Source organism: Echeneis naucrates, chromosome 10 (assembly GCF_900963305.1).
Source record: "Echeneis naucrates chromosome 10, fEcheNa1.1, whole genome shotgun sequence".
Classification (NCBI taxonomy): domain Eukaryota; kingdom Metazoa; phylum Chordata; class Actinopteri; order Carangiformes; family Echeneidae; genus Echeneis; species Echeneis naucrates.
The window spans coordinates 3,974,317-3,995,451 of NC_042520.1; the positions used below are offsets into that span (position 1 = coordinate 3,974,317).

Sequence of the window (21,135 nt, forward strand, 5' to 3'; positions counted from 1 at the left end):
GATCAAATAATGTTGTATCAGCTGTTAGTGGGTTGATATATGAGTGAGTGTTCGGGTTCAAAAGAGATTCAGGATTTATCGTTATTCAGCAGCAGGAGACTGCATATATGCATTAAAAGCCAAATATTTATAACCTGATTGGTCTTAATTAGGTGGCCATGCTGTAGTGAAATTCCAGTGAGTGCTCCTCATCAGTCATCTCCCTCATCGTGGAGTTGTGTTTCATCAAATCATCACATGTTCATTGATTTTTGCACTCATTGTTTTTCTTTTCCCTCCTCCTCCATCTCCTTCCGTCACCTGCTGACATTGTGTGTCGCTGTCTTTCCGCTTGTGTCTTTCCCATGTTGTATCCATCGTTGTATCGTTCTTGTGATCCTCGTGTCACTGTTGTACTGTCATCGATCACAACGTCCTGCCCTCTTCACTCTGTGTTTGTGTATGAATGGGGGATATAACAGTCCAAATGAGATCCCTAGCTTAGATGCTCCAAGTCCGTCCCCCACCCTGCCCCTTGACCCCCAGATACAGATTCAGCTGGAGCATCAGAGTTTAAAGCATGAGGAGGAAGGGGAGGAGACCGCATCCACATTTTGCATTGAGGTCCATTCAGCGAGCGTGAGGAGGAGCAGTGAGCCTCTGCCCTGTAGCCTCCTCCGTCCCCGTGCAGAGCCCCCCACGGAGACTGTAACTCACCTGCTGGTCACCTCTGAACAAAGGTCTTCACCTTAATTCATGTTTTTGTCATTCCTACATCCTCAAAATTAACCTAATCAAACAAGTATACATTAATTTTTTTTATTTTATTTTATTTCACATGTTGCTTCCGAAGGCTGAAGTCCATCAGTTTAAGAAGTCTGAAATGATGTCTCGCATGAAGCAGCTTTGGTTTGGGCTCAAAAAAGAATAAAAAACCAAAAAATAGCTGTTAGCAGATAGAACGTCCGGTTCTCTGAGCAAACAGGGCGGTGGTTGAGTTGCATTGTGGGTAATGTATACAGCAGGTTTTGACAATTGAAGGCGAATGCACAGATTAGAAAAGGTACCTGCAGCCCCGCACATCGTAATCCACTGGCTTCAGTCAGCGGTTGTCTTCAGCACCACCTTTTACAGCCAGTGTTTCAATCCGGTCCCTTTGCACTTTGGTATTAGCTGGTCACGAGATCGTAAAGGCCTTTACCCAGCAGGCCCGTCCGAGGCCACATGTTCAGGTAACAAAGTGAGCATTATGAGCCAACACAATGTTGTTTGTATGTTGTTTTTTTTTTTTTGTATGAGCTACAGTGTTGTAGCTCCGGAGCCCTGCATTGACAAGGTGTCGCTGCTGCAGTCCTTTTTTTAAAAATAAGGGTTTTGTTATTCCACAATCCGACCTTTATCCTGTGTTATTTCGCCGTCAAACAGCCATTTCATTCACAGGCCCGTTGGAGAGTTATTACAGTCACACCCCCAGTTTCCAGCATTTTCTGGCACTGATGGTGCAGCATTGATTGGATTGTCAGCGTTTCAAGGGAGTGAAATCAGACTTGTGTAGAGCTGCTTTCCAAAGAAAATGGGGGATTTCTTGGATTTTTGCAGAGGCTTTGATGGAGGCGTCTTAATCTGCTAACAACCTGCATTTTTGGGGGGGGGCTGGGAATTTGTGCGTTCTATCATTACCGCCTCTGCGTACCGTCATCTGTGTTTTGAGCTGTTTAGGAAAGTTGTGTTGCAACATTGTTATTTTATGGGCAAAATATGCTGGTATGTTTGTTTCACTTCATTGGATGGAAGAGCGGAGCTTCCATCCGCCTGCAGTGGTGTGTGTTAACTGTTAAATGTGTTTATTTTGAGCTGAAAAGCCAACAGATGTCTCACGTTTGTGGGGAAAATATTACTTATTAGTACAGAGATTTGGCTAAGTAGAAGAAAAACATCTGCAATTATGAATTCGAGCTGATAAAATCTAGAAAAAGAACAAGCACAGTCCAAGAAAATATAATAACTACACTTGATCCTCTCTTCAAAGAAAAGGGGGGGAAATTACACACATCCAAATGTGACACTACACAAGCATGCAAATAGCACGCTTTATGTCCACAGACACACAAACACACTGGTAGGGAACATGAACATGCGACCCGCCCTCAGGATGTAAGGAAATGAAGTTCTCTTCCTTCCCCGACCCTGAGCAGATTGGGATTGAGGCCGGACCTGCCACCAGCTGGCCAGTCTCTCCCTCTCCCCCGTCTCCACACACTCTGGGAATTTAAAATCCAATAATAAGCCTCCCAGAAAGTAGCTGTTCATCAGGGTGACAAACAACAGTGAATTCTGCTTTGACTCTCGATTTGTCATCCCATCCAGTCTGCTGTGAATGGACCTTGTGACCATGTTGTGTTCGTTTCTCAGATTTATTGTCCTCAGAAACCTTCACGACCGGCAGGCCCACCCAGAGGAATGCTGTCTGATGATGTAGGATGATAACCAGGCAGCAGTTCGTTTTAGTTTGCTTTGCTTTCTGCAGTACTCCGGCGCGCTCGTGCTCAGAGGAACTCTTCCACCATTCATCACCTCTCGCTGGAAATGCCCTGGCAACCTCAGCGGCCGCAGCGGCTCCCTTCGTCACGAGCGGGAAACCTCTGTCTTCACCGCAGCGAGAGGAGGCCGGAGGCAGGAAGGCGGTCGCTGGCACCCAGTCAGCAGCAGAGGTGGAGCAGGACGAGAGGCAGGCCCGCCGAGCGCTCACCTCTCCGAAACGCATCGCCAACCCATGTCCCTCTCACTTTCTTCCTGTGCCCTCTGCCATGCCAATCACTTCAAAAGAGACAAGTAATACAGGCCGACGAAAGGGCAGGGCACTGAGCGAAAGTGACGACCCGCAAGGAGGGACATCTTGGTTGGACAGCAGTCTCCCAGCAACGTGAGCCCCCGTCCAGCAACTACACTACATTTCATGAAATGTTACCGCGAAACTGTTGAAGTAGAAGTACACAACTCAACGCTTAACTAAAGAGATCTGCTCTTCCCATGATCCTTATGAATACTCTGTTCCCAGCACATGACCTTTGACCTCAGGCAGCACTGCTCCTTTGGACCACCTAACCACTTTAAGACCGCATGAAATTTTTCACATGGAAATAAAAATTATATTGTTTGCTTGAATTAATTTAACATAGATGAAGTGCATGAAAACTAACTTCTTTAGCTTTAAATTTTTTTTCCTAAAGAAATTTTGAGTAAAGTTTAATCAAAGTTACAAAAAAGTTACAAAGTTTAGTGTACATATTTAAATGCATATAAATGTGATTAGTCAATTGACAAGCGGTTACAAACTTGACACCAAAAGCCCTTTTTGAAACTGGCTTTAATGGTTTTAAACGAACCTACTGCCTACCGAAAAACATATGGCAAATTACTGCAACATACCGTGTGTGCATCTTTGAAAACAATCTCTCTGCTTTTGATTTGCTGAGTCTTCTCTTAATTTAGTCTGCTTCCTCTCTTGTGGAGAGCAGCCACAAGCCACACTTTCTCTCACACCCCTCCAACATCACAGAGGACAGAATAAAAAGAAAAAGCCCGCCTGAGGACCTTTGTGGTTCGGGCCAAACCTCCAAGTGAAAGTCTCAGACAGAAAGAGTCTCACATCCTTGATGTTGCTCTCATGCTGTCTAATAAAAGATGCATGTGCTTTTTTTTTTTTTTTTTGCATTTGATAACATGCTAAGATCTTTGCCCCTTTTACGTCTGCGAACTGCTGCAGAAAATGTGTCCCGGCAGTGTTCAGAGGAGACACTGCCCCCTTGTGTTTGGTTTGAGTTTCACAATGAAACGCAGGAGCTGACAAATACATCAACACAAACTCCAGAGCAGTTCTTATGTAACTGTCATATAATTGATCGATATATTGGAACACATGCTCTCGTAACTACCTAATGATCACAACAGTAGGTTTCCCACTGGCTCCAAATCAAATATTTCATCCCTGTGTTGTAATATTCATGGGTGGATGATGAGGTTGTGTTCATCTGTGATTGTGCTCTCTCTCCATGCTCTCTGCCTTCTGTAGATTCAGCCACACAGATAGTGTGTCAGATGATTCACAGTAAGTTGTCTTTTGACCCGCTTGCCACGCTGCTCTGCCCCGTAGAACGAACCCTTCTCAATAAGTCATTTAATCATTCACTGAATGTTTTTTAACTTATTTTAGCAATGCAAGAGGAGAAAAACTGCAATGTTTAAAAGAATTTAAACAAATTTGTTTGTCTGTTTAAAAGTTTATGTTAGCCGTTTTATTTAAGTTGAAAATTTACACTAGCAGCATACTTAAAATCATATGATGTCTCCAAATTCACACTGACTAAGTAATTATATTAGTGATTTGTACTCAGCGGCTGCAGCACCGAGCATTTTGAGGCAAAAACTAAATGATTCATTCATGAAATTCCACTGAGCAGTTTACTACGTTGAGAAAAGCAGATTTTTCCTACTGGCATCGCTCAAATAAAATGGTAAAATAAAAAGTTGAATTAGACCCTGTTCTTTTACAGAGTCAACAGCGCCCATGGCCTGAACCACCATGAAAATACGTTTTCTATAAATCCAGTGTTCATGCTTTTTTGACTTTTTGGTTGGAAACAATTCATCCCTCTCAGACTGATCCAGTGGCTGTAGAGAGGACTTACTAAACTCTGCTGCTGCTGCTGATGCTGACTTGACCGCAGCGCTTCTGCCGGCTGCACGTCTCATGTAACCCAACCATCCTTACGTCTTCTCCGTCATCTCATCCTTTTAGATGAAACCATCGTTTTAATCAACTCTGCTGCTACAAGCTGATGCAAAATAAGTGCAGCTTCATCCTGGAGAGGATTCACGACCGGGAGATGACTCCTAAGAAATGAATAGTTAGGATTTAGTAGACATTTGTTGGTATATGCAGTGGGGGATAAAAAAAAAAAAGCATTGCAAATAAGACACAAGTCGTCTCCCTGGTTGAAAACACTCTCCTGCTACACGTTTCTTCGTTCCACACAAACATCTGAACATGACCGAGCACTGAGTCAGAAAATTGTGATGTGATGGTGTCACACCACTTCCTTTTGCTGTCACGATCAGAAAACTTTGTGTGTTCGCAACGCATCAATTTTCTGAGTCTTTAACCAAACGCAGCTGTTAATCTTTCAACTAAGAATAAAATGGATTAACCCATTTTAACTCTGCTGAACTTTCAGTCCAGATGCATGCTGCTGATAACGAGGCTTCACTGTCCTGTCTTTAATGTATAAATGAATGCTTGAAGAAATACAAAGACCAGTGTGAAGAAGTCTCTCTAACTCGCTTCTTAACTTGATTAATAATGATATACTGGTTGTTGCATCTCACACACACTCACATCAGGATGTTATCAAAAGAACAGTCTTCCTGCACCTGCGGCTGATGTTTTCAAAGGATCTGTTAAATGGCATCTTGACGTGTTTAATCTAATGCATTTCCTTTTGAACGAAATATTTGAAAGTGACATGAAACAAAATGGGATCGTTCAAAAGAACAAACGGAAAGGAAAATAAGTTGGGAGTGTTTGATCTGGTTGGAGGGGCAGAAGGGTGGGACCTCGTGTTGGATCTACAATAGATCACTTAGATTCGTTTCGCCTTTTGCATCAGCATGAGTCCTTTTTATTCTCCTCTCAGATTCATCTTGTTGATATCTGCATTGAGCCCCTGGTTGTAATCTGTTTTCTTATAAGGATGAATTGCTGAAGTATCTTTCTGTGAATGATGTGCTATCTGTACTACAACTCTATAAACCTCTTGGGGAAATTATTTATCAACGTTCTGACATTTACTAATATCTTGAATCACTCCTGAATCTCGGAAAAGCTTTGGTGGACGGTGTTTTTATGACGTCCACAGGACAGAAACAGATGAGAACAACGTACAAACATACTCTACTTGACTTGTAGTATAATGCTTTGAGGGGAATGTGTGGAATGATAACGACTAACGAGTCAACTTGTTTTTCATCATAATTTTTCATATTCTTTGCCTCCTCTCCTTCTCTCTCTCTCTCTCTCTCCCTCCCAAGGAGTGTGAGTATGATCGACATGCGTGGTGAGGAGGAGGCCATCTTGCAGCCTCACAGTCAGGTGCGTCATGAACTGATGCACAATCAGTACAACAGGATGAAAGAAGAGGATGATCACTGGCAGGATGTGAGTGTCTCACATTTGTCTGACGTGTATTATTATTGTTTTGTTTTCTTGTAATCTGAGAGGCTTTATTTTCTCGAGTGAAATGACTAAAGTCCATTGAGAAGTGATGTTTCATTTCTGCAGTTTGTATTTTTCTACATCTTATGAGGAGTTACTCTGTTTTATGCGGCCACTTTCGGAGCCTGCAGACCAAAGCGCAAAATCTCCAATAATGTCTTTTTTCTCTCTCTTTTCCCAGGTTAAATAACCAAAATAAGTTTTCCACACCCAGTACAGTGCTTCAGCTCTCATTCTGTTGCTAAGCCAAGCCTCTTTGCTTTGTTTCATTTGGAAATGACACAGATGCGCTCTGTTTGCGTTTGTTTCTCAGGACCTGGCCCGGTGGAAAAACCGGAGGAGGAGTATTTCCCAGGATCTGATCAAGAAAGAGGAGGAGAGGAAGATGATGGAGCGGCTGATGTCAGGAGACACCTATACCTCCCATCGAAGGAGGAGCATCAAGACATACAGGGAAATAGTAGAGGACAAGTATGTGAAACACACAGTAACAGGAGTATTTGTCAAGAGAATATCCTTCTAATAAGATTATGGTGCAGAATAAAGTAGGTTATTCACTATAGTTCCTGTTAGCAGGCACAAAGGAGACAGTGACTCCTCCCGGAGTTCAGTTAAGTAGGTCTCTCACAGAGTATCGTGGAAAAGGAGAAACAGCCACCTAAAAAAAAAATCATGAAGTTTCAGTAATAGCTCTGTTGTTGAGACAGGAAATGTTTGGCAGTATATGGCCTACATACATACTCCAAACAGGAATAGTGATTATTAAATAAATAAGATATATTCATAAGTAGATGAGATCTTGCGAGAGTTTTTTTTTTTTTTTCTCTCTGCTAATGTTGTGCTGCACTTCACATCACTGATCAATCAGTTGGTCTTTTTTTTTTTGATTTGGGAGTTTCTGGAAGTAACTTCCAACTGAAAACACAATCACGTTATTGTAATCTCAATGTTTTTAGTTTTTTGCATGTTGTGAAATGCTGAATATTACTTGAAGCACCTGCGGGCTGATAGAAAGAAGCAAATCAAAGTGTATCGTATCAGTTGCTTCACATTTATCGCGGTTCGTGTCTACAGGGAGCGTCGTGAGGAGGAGCTGCGAGAGGCGTACAGACAAGCCCGAACCCCGGAGGAGGCGTCAGCCATCCTCCAGCGCTACGCCCAGCGCTTCTCCATCAGTGAAGCGGTGCTGGAGCGCCTGCAGCTGCCCAAGCTCCTGGATCGCAGCATGTCCGCTGACCCGTCCTTCCCTTGCTCGCCCTTCCCTCTCTCCCTTGCCTGCTCGCCAACAACCCCGGACCCCTTCGACATTGACCCCAATGGGCCCATGAGGTATCTGCGCCAGCTGTCAGCTCCAGCTCCAAAGTTTACATCCACCCTGGAGGCGCGAATCGAGGAGTTTCCCAGAGACTTCTCCTCGCACCCGCGGCCTCAGATCCGTTCGCGCTCTTCAGAGCCGCCGTCTACCCGAGCGCTGTCGCCCAAGCAGGTGCCTTTGCTGACACCCAAGCCTTACTTTGAGTCCCGAGCCACAGTGGCTGATCACTGCCCCAGCAAGGTGAGCTTCACTCAGTATCACGCAACCACCATCAGATCACATCCCAACAATAACAATGAAAACATCCATCTGAGTCAACTAGCTTATGACGCCCAGCTGTCACGGTGAAATGCCTCAAGGTTTTCTCACTGCCCATCAGTGTTAATAATTTCAGGATGCCTCCATGATGATGATGGTGATGGTGATGAGGTTCTATGTTTTTACATTAAATGACAGAGTTGGTTGGTGCTAGCTGCCCCAACAGATTGAGGACTGCTTTGCATGTGGTTACTTCCCAGTGTTGGGTACCCTTCGTGCCGACCAGTGGGTAAATTCCCCTCCAGCTCTCTTGGCATTTACATTTGAATGCCGCAGAGCTGCCATGGTGATGAGCCGACTGGTTTGAAGGAAAAACACAAGACCTCCCCTCCCAGAAGAAGCATGTAATGTTTCAATTTAGCTCTAAGTACTCTTAACAGGATCCATTTCCTTCTGAAAAAAACCTCCAAATGGAAATATTCAAAATGAGAGCTCATGTTTTGGTGTGGCTCGGAGGGAGGGCCGAGTTATTATCAGACCAAATGGGGCAGAGCGTTTTTCTGGAATGTCTTGTCAGGAGTCTGAGTGGAGCCCGTCTTTGAAAGGAGCCCTCTGTTCCCTATTGACTTAAGAAGTTGACAAGTAGGGCCCTCTCAATGTGGAGTGGGCTCCCAGTAGACAAAGCGGGCCCACACAAGCTGCTAGGATGGGGATGAGAAGGTGGAGGCGGAGCGGGGGCAGAACTGAGAGGCTGCATTCACCCGGCTCCACCACTGTGTCTTAAGTTACCGCTCACCAGGAGCTCCTCTCACATGTGGTGGTGCCTCTTTGTCACCAAGGCCGAAACTGCTGTGAGCTGGATGAAAAACTAATAACAAGCACAGATGAGAGGTTGGTAATGACCACAGATGAGCCCAATGTTTTGTTTTGTTTTGTTTTTTTTTTTAATAAAATTATAATTACCAACTAAATGCATAAAGTTACTGATTCTACAAGTTTGAGCAAACAGTCCAGAGGTTTAATCAAACAATAGTAAAACGTCCGACGTCTTTCTAAGTGCCAGAACTGATGTGGTTGTTGATACTCAACCTCACCCCACTAAAGTGAAACTCAGCTGATGCTGATTTTGTTTTTGTTTTTTTTAAGTTATTATTATTGTGGATGCTTTTTTGCACATGCATAGTTACAGATATGTTGCCTGTAACTTGGTTCTGAGAGTAATATATAATTAACACATTTTTATTTGTATTTATTTTTTGGGTAACTGACTAATTTCGTGTTTTAGTAACTAAACAGTGTTTCATTCACTGTTTGTGTGTATTGACAATGAATCATTCACTAATTTCGTCATACGTATCGTCCCCTGATCTAGACGGACGGTTTACTTCGAATCAACGGGAGCATGGGAAGTGACGATGTTCCCACCACGCCTGAGAGTCGAAGGAGGGAATCTCCTCCTCAGTTCCAGGCGTCACCTTCCAAGGCCGCCAACAGCGCAGCAGATGTTCCCTCCACTACAGCATCGCCCCAACTCAGTCCTCACACCTCCCCCACAAAGACCAAGGAGGAGGCACAAGGTGGCGCTGAAGCAACTTCTGAGGACGTCGCTGAGCAGGAAGTCGGTGAACAGAAAGTCGCTCAGCAGAAAGTCAGCGAACAGAAAGTCGCTCAGCAGAAAGTCAGCGAACAGAAAGTCGCAGAGCAGAAAGTCAGCGAACAGAAAGTCGCTCAGCAGAAAGTCAGCGAACAGAAAGTCGCTCAGCAGAAAGTCGCTGAGCAGAAAGTCGCAGAGCAGAAAGTCGCTGAGCAGAAAGTCAGAGACCAGAAAGTCGCTGAGCAGAAAGTCAGAGACCAGAAAGTCGCTGAGCAGAAAGTCACTGAGCAGAAAGTCGCTGAGCAGAAAGTCAGCGACCAGGAAGTCGCAGACCAGAAAGTCAGAGACCAGAAAGTCGCTGAGCAGAAAGTCGCTGAGCAGAAAGTCAGAGACCAGAAAGTCACTGAGCAGAAAGTCGCTGAGCAGAAAGTCGCTGACCAGGAAGTCGCTCAGCAGGAAATCGCTGAGCAGAAAGTCAGCGAGCTTTCGACGCCGCTTTGTCGGCCCACCTCATTACCAACGGTGAGGATGAGGAGCTGCTGTTGTTGGGCGAAGTGGATAGTGGTTATATTTTTTTATATATGCACATTGTGGAGCATTTGATAAAGATAATTTGTGAATTCCCTCTAGATGAATTATCCAAAGAAGAACATGTAACCAGGAGCTCAGTACATTTGTAGTGTTCAGTTAAAATAGAAAATGGAGATTTATGGGGATTTTATCAGACCAACCTTCATATATTGGAGTGTAATTTATCTCTTAAGTTAAATAAGTTGTCTGGAGTCACAACAGCAGAAAAGTCTGCTCTGATTATATTCTTTTCTGCCTCCTGGTGCATGCATTCAATATTAACATTCAAACATGACGCATTCCTCTGTAGAACTGATTTGACAAGTTTATCTTTCTTTTCTTTACATTTATTTTGCACTGGTTGTTACATTTGAAATGATATTTGTGGTCTGTGTAGGAGCTGCAGAAACCAGGAGAGAGCTTTAGGAAGAGCGGAGGGCCGACAGCAGCTGCTCCAGTGAAAAGAGAATCAGATACTGCAGCTCAGACAGCACCGCCTGCAGGTCTGAAGAGCAGGCTGACACCTTGTGGTTACTCCCAGAACTACCACGACAGTCATTTTAAACCTGTGAAATTGTATTTTATTATATCGTCTGTGATAACGTGTTGATTTCAGAAGCTGAACAAGAAAAGGCCGAAGCTTCTGACCAAAACATCTCCAGTTGTGTGCAGTTGGTACTCAACACCCAGCAGAGGCAGCCTGAAGCTTTACAGGTGAAGCTGCCAGCCGAACTCATATAAACCTACTTCAACAACATGCATCATCCAGCTGGTCCTAAATCTAATCTTTAAATCTCCTCACAGGTAACTGCTCCCAGCGCCCAGGAGCTGTTACGGAGAAGAGACAACGTACCAGAAACGTCTGGATCTCACCCACCACAGGAAACAACGGCAGGTCAGTGAACTGCTCGCGTTGGAGTAACCCAGCTAGTCGCTTCTTTTCCATACATCTCCTTGTTTTCTGCCTTTGATAAACCTGCCGCTGGCTTTTTTCACTTTTGCCTTTCAGCTCACATTTCGTCCCGTTCTGCTGCTAAGATGTTAGAGTTTGAGTTTAAAGGGGCCAGTGATTATTTTTTCACCTTTACTACACCGTAGATTATTTTACAGCCTGCACACAGTGATGCCTCAGATTTCACGTGTTCACTCAGGTTGACATTGTCTTTAAATTCCCATTCAGGTGAAAACACACTGGATTTTATTTTTTTTTATTTTTTTTTACAAAATCTGAATTGCGACCTTTGTCGAAGTATAAAAGCTGCTTCTCCACTTAGAGTCCACAGTGAAACCCTCCGCCCACTTTGACTTCTCAAATTTTATCGATGTCCATTCCAACACCTGGTTTTGACATCTGTTTATCCTTCATCATCCCCCTCCCTCCCTCCCTCCCACCTTTCCTTCCCTCATTCCCTCTTTTTCTTCCACCCACATGTTTTTTTTTTATTTCGCTTTAGAGTTTGCAAACAGTGTCAGATCTCCTCTGGCAACCAGCAACCCTAAGTTACGTTGGGAGTTCTTCGCTCCACCAGGTAAACCCCCCACCCCCACCACATCCCCCAGGTGCTGAATGCACGGGGTCTCCCTGCCATTACTCCAAGAGCAACTCTTCAGTGCTTAGCCCCCCCCCAGCAATGTCCTAACCATGTCCTCCATTTTCAATGTTTTCTGAAGTTTCTTACTTGTGCAAGAGTTCTGCAGAATAAAACAAGTGCAGAGTTGTTTGTGGTCTAACTCATCTGTGTGTTCATGTTGGTATCCTGTTGATTCTGATAAATAAGAAAAGATCCTCTCTCCGTCGAAATCTGTCACCTGCTTAGTCAAGTCGACTTTCTTCGACTGTGCACTTTATACAACAAAGTAAAACCAGATAATAATAACATATTACAGATTAACAGGAGAGTTTAAGAAGACACAGGACAGCAATGAATAAGATGCAGAAATGAACAGAAGACTTAAACAAGTTGTCAGAGTAACAGAGTAAAAGGATCTGAATGTAATCCAGATACCTGAACCAACACTGACCACGTCTGGACTATTGAAGAGGAAGATGCTCAGTCCAGTAATGCCACAGGAGATATAAAGTCATTTACTCTCCATTTTAATTATCCTCATCAACTGTTAGCTTTAGCTTAATGTTTTTCCACCAAAAGTTACAAGTTTTGGCTTGAAATAGATCGACCTCAACACCCTGAACACTTCTACATGTTATTATAACTGAGAATTACAACAAACAAGGCTTCAGAAGAAGACACTGTCTGATTGATGACTCACACGTGTAGTTTGTTGCTTTTGTTGGACCGGTCTTGTGTCTCCTGTTCCAGTGTTTCTTTTTCCTTTCCTCTACATCTTTCTTCCACTTGGAACATTTCATTTCCATAAATCTTTCTCCCATTTAAAATAAAAGAAAAAGGCTTTTTTTTAATCACTTGTGTCCAAACTGCCTGTTTAAACTTCATTTTAACTCGTGTTCTCTCTCAAACTTCCTCTTACAGAAGAGGCAGAAAAGGATCACCGTGGAAACGTGAGTAAAATTTGAATAAAAAGCCCTTTTACTGTTTCTCATCTGGCTTATCTCCTCCTGGGTTTCTTCATACGTCAATAGTTTAGTTTAACTGGAAAAAAAAAAAAAAGAATCAGGGAGAAAGAAAAAATTAATTACTTGTTTCTGCGGGTAAGATTTAAAAGTAAGTTTCACAGACTTAAAGAAAATCATGAACACTTTCTGTAGCTTTGTTTGAATACTGTATCCCGAACACATCCAGCTTTTCACAAACACCTATAATGAAGTGTCGTCAGTGTTTCCTGAGATCAGATTTAGGGCAGTTGGGGCTCAGCTATGTGCACCACCATAGGACACACAGCTGTTGGTGTAGCATGCCAGATGAGGACGCTGTACAGACGGCTGAGACTGCTTCCGTTTTCATTTGAGCTCATCTCTCTCTCTCTCTGTCTCCTCTCTCCTTAGTAGGAGTCCTTTGGCTAGCATTGGAGTAGTGCTGTTGTGGTAGACCAACTATTTCTGTCTCCTCCCTTCCCTTCTTCTTCTCCTGTGGTGGATGTGTGTGTGTCTGTGTATGGGTGTGTGTGTGTCTGTGTCGGGGTCCATATCAATCTCTCACTGGCTTCACTGTTGGCTGAGAGTGTGTGCGTGTTTGTGTTTGTGTGAATGGTAAATGTGTGCATGACTATTTGTGCGCCATGTGGGTTTTTATGCACGTTGATGCGTGTTGGGACACGTGGGTTTGTTTGTTTGTGTGTGTGTGTGTGTGTGTGTGTGTGTGTGTTGGGGTCTATCAGGTGTCAGTCCCGGTGTTGCCCCAGGCCAGACGGGGTGACCGCTGGTCTTGGGACCCGGATGAGGAGCGAAAGCGTCAGGAAAGGTGGCAGCAAGAGCAGGAGCGCATGCTGCAGGTACACAGTACACCTCATAGGGTGAAGCATGGCACGTGAGTCTGCAAGGTCAGCAGATGCTTTAAAAAGAAAAGCTTATTTCATTATTTAATTTGCATTTTAGCAACTGAGTCTAAATAATTAATGCAGGTGAGCCATTAAATGAACATGCTGCCTAATTAAAAAGCTTCGCACACTTCTGCAAACTGGAAGAGCGCTTTCTCTGTGTTGTCTGGAAATAATTCACAGCTTATGTCTGTCAGTCAGGAACATCAGCGCCATAAATTTAGGTCATGATCATTCGATCAGCTGCAACTTCCATCACATTTTGACAACACAGGAGTCTAAACCTCATGTATTTCTGTTTGAGAGGAATCGCAGTAGTTTGTCATCATTTGTTTTAAATATAGGCTCAGTGGGTATGTGCATTCACTAGCTCAGCTCACATGATTAAATTCTGATCAGAGACTTTAGATTGAAGTCATTTGCATGTTGTATTGATGGCAGGCTGGGGTCGCTGATAACTGGTTGACAAAACCGCACGACAGTGTGTAACCAGTGAATTCTGATTGGATGATTTGCAGTATGAAATGCATGGACCTCTGGCTTCAAATCTGAAAAGTGTTGTTGAAACAGCATTTCAGTGAGTTGAACCCTTTTTTCACCTGCTATTAAACGTGATCCGTATCCAAAGATATCATCCACTTAATGAACAACTATCTGAGTTTGCGGAGTTTTTTTTAATGTGTCCTCATTGAGGTCAGATCTCCGTCAGTCAGTAAATGAACCTTCACTGACATTATTTTACCTTCTGACAGATCCGATCACGTTCACATTAACATACATTTTTCCTTCAACGTGTAGAGAGTCCTCATACAGAACACATTTTAATAGCAGATGTATGTAACAGGGGCCACTGAAAGATGGTTAAAACGGTTATATTGAACCGAAGTTGAATCTTTTGCAGACACACATTTCACTGGGACAGTTTACTGAACGTGAAACCTTCAGAGAGAAATCTACTGCGTGGCAGCCACTGACCTGCTCAGCTTACAGTCAGAAGGATTAACCACATTTCATTGCTCCCTGCGCAGCTTGCCTCCATATTTGTTTTATATTGAGCTTTACCCCCTACCACCCCCTCCCACACCCCCCCCCACCCATGAAGGCACATCCTAACTGCGCCTGTGCACACATTGGCCACATGAGGGCGCTTTTGTGCGGTGGAAGAACCTCCAGTTTGGTTTCCCTTCCCGCCTCCATCTCATGCACACACACAGACAAGGACTTTGTCCAAGGTTGCTGCTGTTGCTGCTGTTGCTGCTGCCCAAATCACCCTCTCTCTCCTCAGCCAGTAAAAGGTGCATCTCAAACCCACACCCAGACTCATCTGACAGATTAATTAGAGTCCGTGTTATACTGTGCCCATCTGCAGTATCATTTCAACAAATGCATCTAGAGACCAGCGGTGGTGAGAACAGATTTCTCACCTTTCCGGTGGTTGAAGGTCTGTTTGAGATGTGATGCGCCGATTTGGATGAATGTCTGAAGCATCAATGTGCTCGTTGCCTCCCTGCTTGATTCTTTGTCGTTTCTGTGCTTTCATTTGAAACCTTTTAATCTTTAATTTTGATTTACTTTTTTTAAGGGTTCCCACACAACTCAATTAAAAAAAGAAAGCAGAAATTAATCACTTAAGATGTTTACATAGAATAATCTGAACGTGATAGTTCAGGTTATTTGACGTTATGCTGTGTGAGGTAGTGTATTTATATACATTATATACAGTATACAGTGTATTTACCTGAGAAAAAAGGTAATATCAGTTGAAGTGTAGTGAAAAGTGAAAGTGAAAGACAAGCTGTTTCTGAGGGGCTCATTGTGTAGGAACCTGCTGCTCTACAGAATCTGCATGCTCCGCTTCTGCCTTTTCTTGCGCCGCCTGCGTCTGCTCTCTTTTGGTTGCTTTTTTTTTTTTTTTTTTTTTTTATCCCTAACAAGCATAATCAGATCTGAGCGTTTAGCCTTAATAGAGGAGTAGAAAACTATCTTTGCCTCCAAGTCAAGGCCTACATTCAGACCAGACAGTGAGAGCATCCCTCATAGCAGTCTGACATGCTTTAGCTGTTACTGCAGCACGACCTGCTCGGATTTATCAGAACAGGAAGCACCACGAGAAAATTTCATCACCGACTGATTCAGGAAAAGGCCGAAACCTTTCAAAGGCAGCTCCTCTCTGTTTTTTCCTGCCAAAACGCCCGCCTGCAGACACTTTGGTCTTCCTCGGCGTTGAGGCTCTGTGCTGTATTGTCATGTGTCTGTTGCCACGGTAACAGGAGAAGTACCGGCGTGAGCAGGAGAAGCTGAAGGATGAGTGGGAGAAAGCGCAGAGGGAGGTGGCGGAGGAGGAGAGGAAGTACCATGAAGAGGTGTGTGTGTTTGTTTACGCCCAGAGGACAGAGATGTTCCGTCTGTGTCGTCTGATTTGTGTTCAGTTGTGTTGTTCTGGACAGTGTGATATTTGTGAGTGGAGCATTTTTAAATGGCCCCATTCTTCCACCACGACAGGAGCGTAAGATACTGGAGGAGACTGTGACACCTCTAACTCCCCGCTCCTCGGCCCTGCCCTCCCCCAGCCGAGGGGAGCTCCCCTCCACCTCCGGGCCGCAGGACACCATCGTCCGTTCGCTGGCTGATTGGGAACGCAAACAGGAAATTCTTGAGAGGCAGTCGGTGAGTCATAATTATGGCTAGTTGCTTTGTTAGGGGTTAAATGCCTGTCCCTAACTTTTCCCTGGTCCTGATTGGATGGCGCAGAGGGGGAGCACGGAGAACGTGGAGGCCAAACGTCGAGAAAATGACAGGACCAGTGACATCAGCACTGCTGACGACAGCATGAAGACAGGAAGAAGGTGAACAAACCATCTTTCAAAGCAGAAATCGTTGCATTGTTAGCAGAACCTCTGACCCACAGTTATTTTGAGTCTCACCTCATGAAACATTTAAAAATTTAAAACATTTAAAAATGATTTAAAAATGTTGTGTCTTCAACTTTTAAATAATTTCTCTCTTCAAGTTAGTTTCTCTATAAAGAAAATGGATCTGAATGGAATTAGGCAAATAAAGAAAATATATATGTGTAACTTTTCTTTCCCCCTCCATCACCAGCTCGTTGAGTCAGAGCAGCAGTCAGCCTCTCAGTCACAGTTTGCACAACGGACAGAAAGTTCCTGCGATGTCGGCCAAATCCTCAACGCCTGTGAAGAAACAACCAGACCTAACAGGAGACAGTAACAAGCCCACCCGGCCTGCAGGAGACAGGAGGTGTGTATCACTCTTCCACCGCCACTGAGGGATTTGATGATTTGAGAAGGAGGCTGTATTTCCAAACATGGCTTCATTTTAAAGTGTCTCCTTCATTTGTGTGAAATGAGCGCACACAGTGTCAATCATATAAATGAGGCTGGCGTTTATTCTGAGAGTGAGGCAGAGTGGATTTTTATACATCGTGGTGAGCACATGTTGTGTATTAAGACGTTGTTTGTCATACAAATTCTATCTGCTGTTTCATTATGTGCATGAGATTCCTCTTTGTTCCACCAAGTCCATTTTGTTTTGGCACCTTATAATTGATCCCAGGTGTAAATGTGTATTTCAGATGCCCAAAGCAACAACATTGTAGGGTTTTTTGTGAGTATGGCTCATTTGGCAGCATGTTCAGTTCACCTGTTTGGCCAGCAGGTGGCATCATGTGCCTTTAGTTTTCCCTCATGGTCCTCCACTGTGCAAAGCTTTAGTGCAGCATTGTAGGACACATGAGTTTTAGGCTTATTCATTTCATATTCAATAGCAACACAACATCTTGAAGAATAAAGTCTGGCTGGGTTTTGGCCAAAGCGCCACTGAGCAGATTTGGCAGCGACCCTGGCTCGGGATTGGGTCACGTCTGGCTCCTGCAGCCAATGGTGTTGCTGGATGAGTCATCATCACGTTGCATGTTGCTGTCCATTTCCAGGAGTGGTCCCATTGATAATAACATGAGCTCATCAAAGCCCCCGGCAGCATGTTCACCAACTCCAGACACGCTGCCTCCAACTCCCAACAGGTACTGCATCACAAACAGTCCACATGGAGGGAGGGAGGGGGGGGGGTCCATTTCTGCATTGTCATTTTCTGCCTCACCGCCTGCATTACTCCACCTGTGTCACAATATGTACCGCTGCAACCAGACTCCAGTCTGCCTGGAGATTCAGCACAACAATTAACCCGGCACGGAGTCGCACTGACGCAAAGTGATGGGAACACTTGAGCAGTAAACACATGACGGCGTTAGCTGTGCACTCTGATCCATCTGATCCATTGAAATACAAACAAATACAGCAAGAACGCAAAGGTAGCACAAAATTAGGAGCAGGTGCAAGAATGTGGAATGAATGCGACTTTCACTGCACTTTATCCCGATAAAATGACAGTATTGCTTTTATTTTGGTTCACTGGCATCCTCTAGAAATGCAGAGGAAGCTAATTTAATCTTTAGATCTGGATCATTATTGCAAAGAGAATATTTCTTCCTGTCTTTCTTCATTTTCCAGTTTGGCACAACAGGAGAGAGGCTGGCGCCGTACTTCATTTATCAAGGGTTTGTCGTTGCTCTCCATCTCCTCTAGGTCCGTCAGCGGGAAGAAGCTGTGCTCCAGCTGTGGACAACCGCTGGGGAAAGGGGCGGCGATGATCATAGAGACCCTCAGCCTGTATTTCCACATCCACTGCTTTAAGGTGAGCGACGTGAGCTGATGTGAGAAAAGTAAGCCGTCATTAATGAGTCACTAACGTTAGCCATAATGGCTCTTTCCTTCTCAGTGTGGGGTGTGTAAGGGACAGCTCGGCGACACGACCACAGGGACAGACGTCCGAATTAGAAATGGCCTCCTCAACTGCCACCAGTGCTACATCCGCTCCCGCTGTGAGTACCCCCACCAACCCACGTCCCCCTCACCTCTTCATCCTCTCGTATTTCTGGACTCTCATTTCTTCTTTTTTTTTTTTTTTTTTTTCTTCCGTCCCTGCATCCATCTGTCCATCCATCAAAAGCAAAACAGATTCTATTATCAACATGGTCAACTTCTGTCAGCACAAAAAAACAAAACAAAAATACACAGCTCAAATAAATCAGCAACTTCCGTGTTGCATAATGCTCATAAAGAGAGTTTCATCGTTCTCGAACATTAGCCGGAGAATGAGGTGATATTGTTCCTGATTGTTTGCTAATGTCGGCCATATTTCACTTTTAATGAATGACTGCAGTTTTCAATAACACCGTAAATCATGAACCAGGTAGAGAAACGGACAAAGGTTTGAGTTATTGTCTTTAAAGTAAATGTGACGCTACTTTAGAATTAATACATTTAAGGTGTGTTTTCTGAGGTTTCCTTCGTTATTGCAGCCCTGCTGTGAGGCTGACGGAGGAAGGGCCTTTTAATTTGAAAACCTATGCCGGTGCAGCTTTAATAAAGGCGGCGCTGAATGGAGCGATTAATCTGCAGCTCCATCAGAACAAAGATAGAATGATGTTGCAGCAGGTGAAAGGACGACTGACTTTCTGTCCGTCTCACCTTGACTGCACGAAAGAAAAAGTCTGTGCTCGCATTTCAATCACCGATGAGCAGCTGTCAGCATCTGCAGTTAGAAAACCACAAAATCAAATCAAGAGATTCTTGAGTTACTCTCCCCAAACTGAGAGCTCTTCTTTCATCAACACCTCATGTCCTTAAAACCCCAGGAAGTAAGCGTAATTACTAAAGATTGTGGGTTTTCTTCTCTTTCCTTTCAAGCTGCGGGACAGCCCACCACGTTGTGACACTCAACAGAAAAGCACAAGATTCATGGAAGAAACCCCCGCCCCCTATTTTAACCTGATTGTCTCCAAATCATGCCCTTCACACCGTGTCAGGATCTCTGCATCCTCTGCAGCTCTATTACCCATGAAGATTCATCATGTGGGCCAAATGGGGATCCGAGAACAGTCAAATGTTTCAAAAGAAAGCAATATATATTATATATATATACATATTGCTTGTGTCTATGTCATCTGCAATGTGAGTGAAACCTGGATATGATTGGTCCACGTACCGCCTCAGACTCTAGTTTCATCATACAGAGAGAGAGAGAGAGAGGGAGAGAAACCATTCTGGGGTGGCGGCCATGTTGAAAAGAAAACACAACAATAACATTCAGAGATGCTTCAAACACAGACACCCCCCCCCCCCCCCCCCCCACCTGAACAGTGAGAATGAACACACTGTAAGAGAATAAGTGGAATCTGATTCAAGATTCCTAGATTTAAAAAGACATATATCAATATCTACCTTTCAGTTCCATTTAATGGAATTCCTGTTTATCTATCACTCATTCATTTTCTAAATTCAGTAGAAGGAAAAAAGAAATATGTGGTGAGGCAGCTCAAATTGGATTTTTTTTTTTTTTTTATTTCTGGATATGAAAAATATTCTTATTAAACATTATTTGATGTCCCTAAAATGAAGCACTAGATTAAAACAAAACGAAATACCCTTGCTTCATTTGGAAAAGTGCAGTGAGGGTCACTATTTAGATGCAGAGACTCAGTACATACTAAACTACCGTTGTCTGACCCAAACACCGATCTCTTGTGTCTCTCGTTCTGTGCTCAGAATAAAATGATCTTACAATACAAACCATTGTAAAAAAAAAAAAATAATAAAAAACTATTGTATTATCGGTGTAGTCTGTCATTAGGGCAATAGCACGAATGGTGAGCTGTTGTGCGTTTGGGTCACAGCAGGTTGTTCTTCTGTCGGCCTGTCAGTTTGGGATGTCAGGACTTTAATGTGCCTTAGGAAAGCAAGGTGATGCAGAAAATAAATAAATAAATAAATAAACACCAGCTCTTTGGTGTTTTGTTTCTCCTTTTTTCTTTTCTCTTAATTTTTGGGGTGAAGGGAGGGATTTGGCCAAATTTGAACTCTTTGAATCTGCAGCCAGTCGAGCTGCAGCCCTCCCTTACATCACGCTGCAGTAAGTATTGTTTTATTTTCTCATCAATAGCAGCCTTTAATTGCATATTTCTCCCCTGTGATTCCTCAGTGATTTGCAGTGATAAAGCCAGTGCAAAGAAAGGAATACACTGGTTGTCTGTCTGTATAGAGAATGTACACTGCAGGGGAAAGCAGTGATTGAACTTGAATGTTTGACTCTAGAGCGACATAGACTTGGGTATGCTATTAATTGAGGTAATTTTGATAATTGCTCAGTGGTAGGGTTCATTTTTAAAATAAAATAAAATAAAAAAAAAAGATAAAAATCACCAGTACATGTTACATCTAGTTAAACAGCAGAGGTAATATGAACACACATACCAGCAGCAGTTGCACCAGTGCAATATTTGGTTGGATGAAAACTAAAGATCTGTGCCGCCAGCTGGACATTTTAAGTCATTTGCTTCTTTTCTTTTTATGAACTTGTATGAGAAGAGCTCAGTTATATATTGTGGATGTTTTTTTTCTCCTTGTTTTTTTTTTTTTTTGTTTGTTTTTTTAAATGCACGTTTAAGCCTAAAACCAAATGATTTGTTGTATGAAAGCAAACAAGCAGCAGCCGCCTCCTCCTCCTCTTCCTCTTCCTCTTCTTCCTCCTTCTCCTCCCAAACTGCGTCCTATAGCCAAGCTTCTCCTTCGGGTTCATCTCTCTGGTCTTCAGTATTTTTAAGCTTCTGTTCCGATT

General features: G+C 43.5%; 1 protein-coding gene across 10 annotated transcripts in view; it reads left to right on the forward strand.

The window, feature by feature from the left end:
* LOC115049496 (LIM and calponin homology domains-containing protein 1-like) overlaps positions 1-20,766 on the forward strand; it is a 74,231-nt gene extending 53,465 nt beyond the window's left edge. For 5 of the 10 annotated variants that reach the window (XM_029511742.1, XM_029511750.1, XM_029511748.1 and 2 more), the window contains 20 exons: positions 2,507-2,902; positions 4,052-4,087; positions 6,067-6,193; positions 6,564-6,721; positions 7,325-7,805; positions 9,196-9,939; positions 10,385-10,490; positions 10,604-10,701; positions 10,792-10,882; positions 11,442-11,516; positions 12,480-12,508; positions 13,285-13,398; positions 15,714-15,806; positions 15,946-16,110; positions 16,195-16,289; positions 16,546-16,701; positions 17,393-17,482; positions 18,045-18,153; positions 18,238-18,340; positions 19,209-20,766. In XM_029511742.1, the coding sequence (XP_029367602.1) occupies positions 2,507-2,902; positions 4,052-4,087; positions 6,067-6,193; positions 6,564-6,721; positions 7,325-7,805; positions 9,196-9,939; positions 10,385-10,490; positions 10,604-10,701; positions 10,792-10,882; positions 11,442-11,516; positions 12,480-12,508; positions 13,285-13,398; positions 15,714-15,806; positions 15,946-16,110; positions 16,195-16,289; positions 16,546-16,701; positions 17,393-17,482; positions 18,045-18,153; positions 18,238-18,340; positions 19,209-19,234 (3,292 nt within the window). In that variant the 3' untranslated portion in view covers positions 19,235-20,766. The remainder of the gene's footprint in view (positions 1-2,506; positions 2,903-4,051; positions 4,088-6,066; positions 6,194-6,563; positions 6,722-7,324; positions 7,806-9,195; positions 9,940-10,384; positions 10,491-10,603; positions 10,702-10,791; positions 10,883-11,441; positions 11,517-12,479; positions 12,509-13,284; positions 13,399-15,713; positions 15,807-15,945; positions 16,111-16,194; positions 16,290-16,545; positions 16,702-17,392; positions 17,483-18,044; positions 18,154-18,237; positions 18,341-19,208) is intronic. The other 5 variants (XM_029511745.1, XM_029511744.1, XM_029511743.1 and 2 more) reach the window with 5 other exon arrangements.
* Positions 20,767-21,135: the final 369 nt, after the last annotated feature.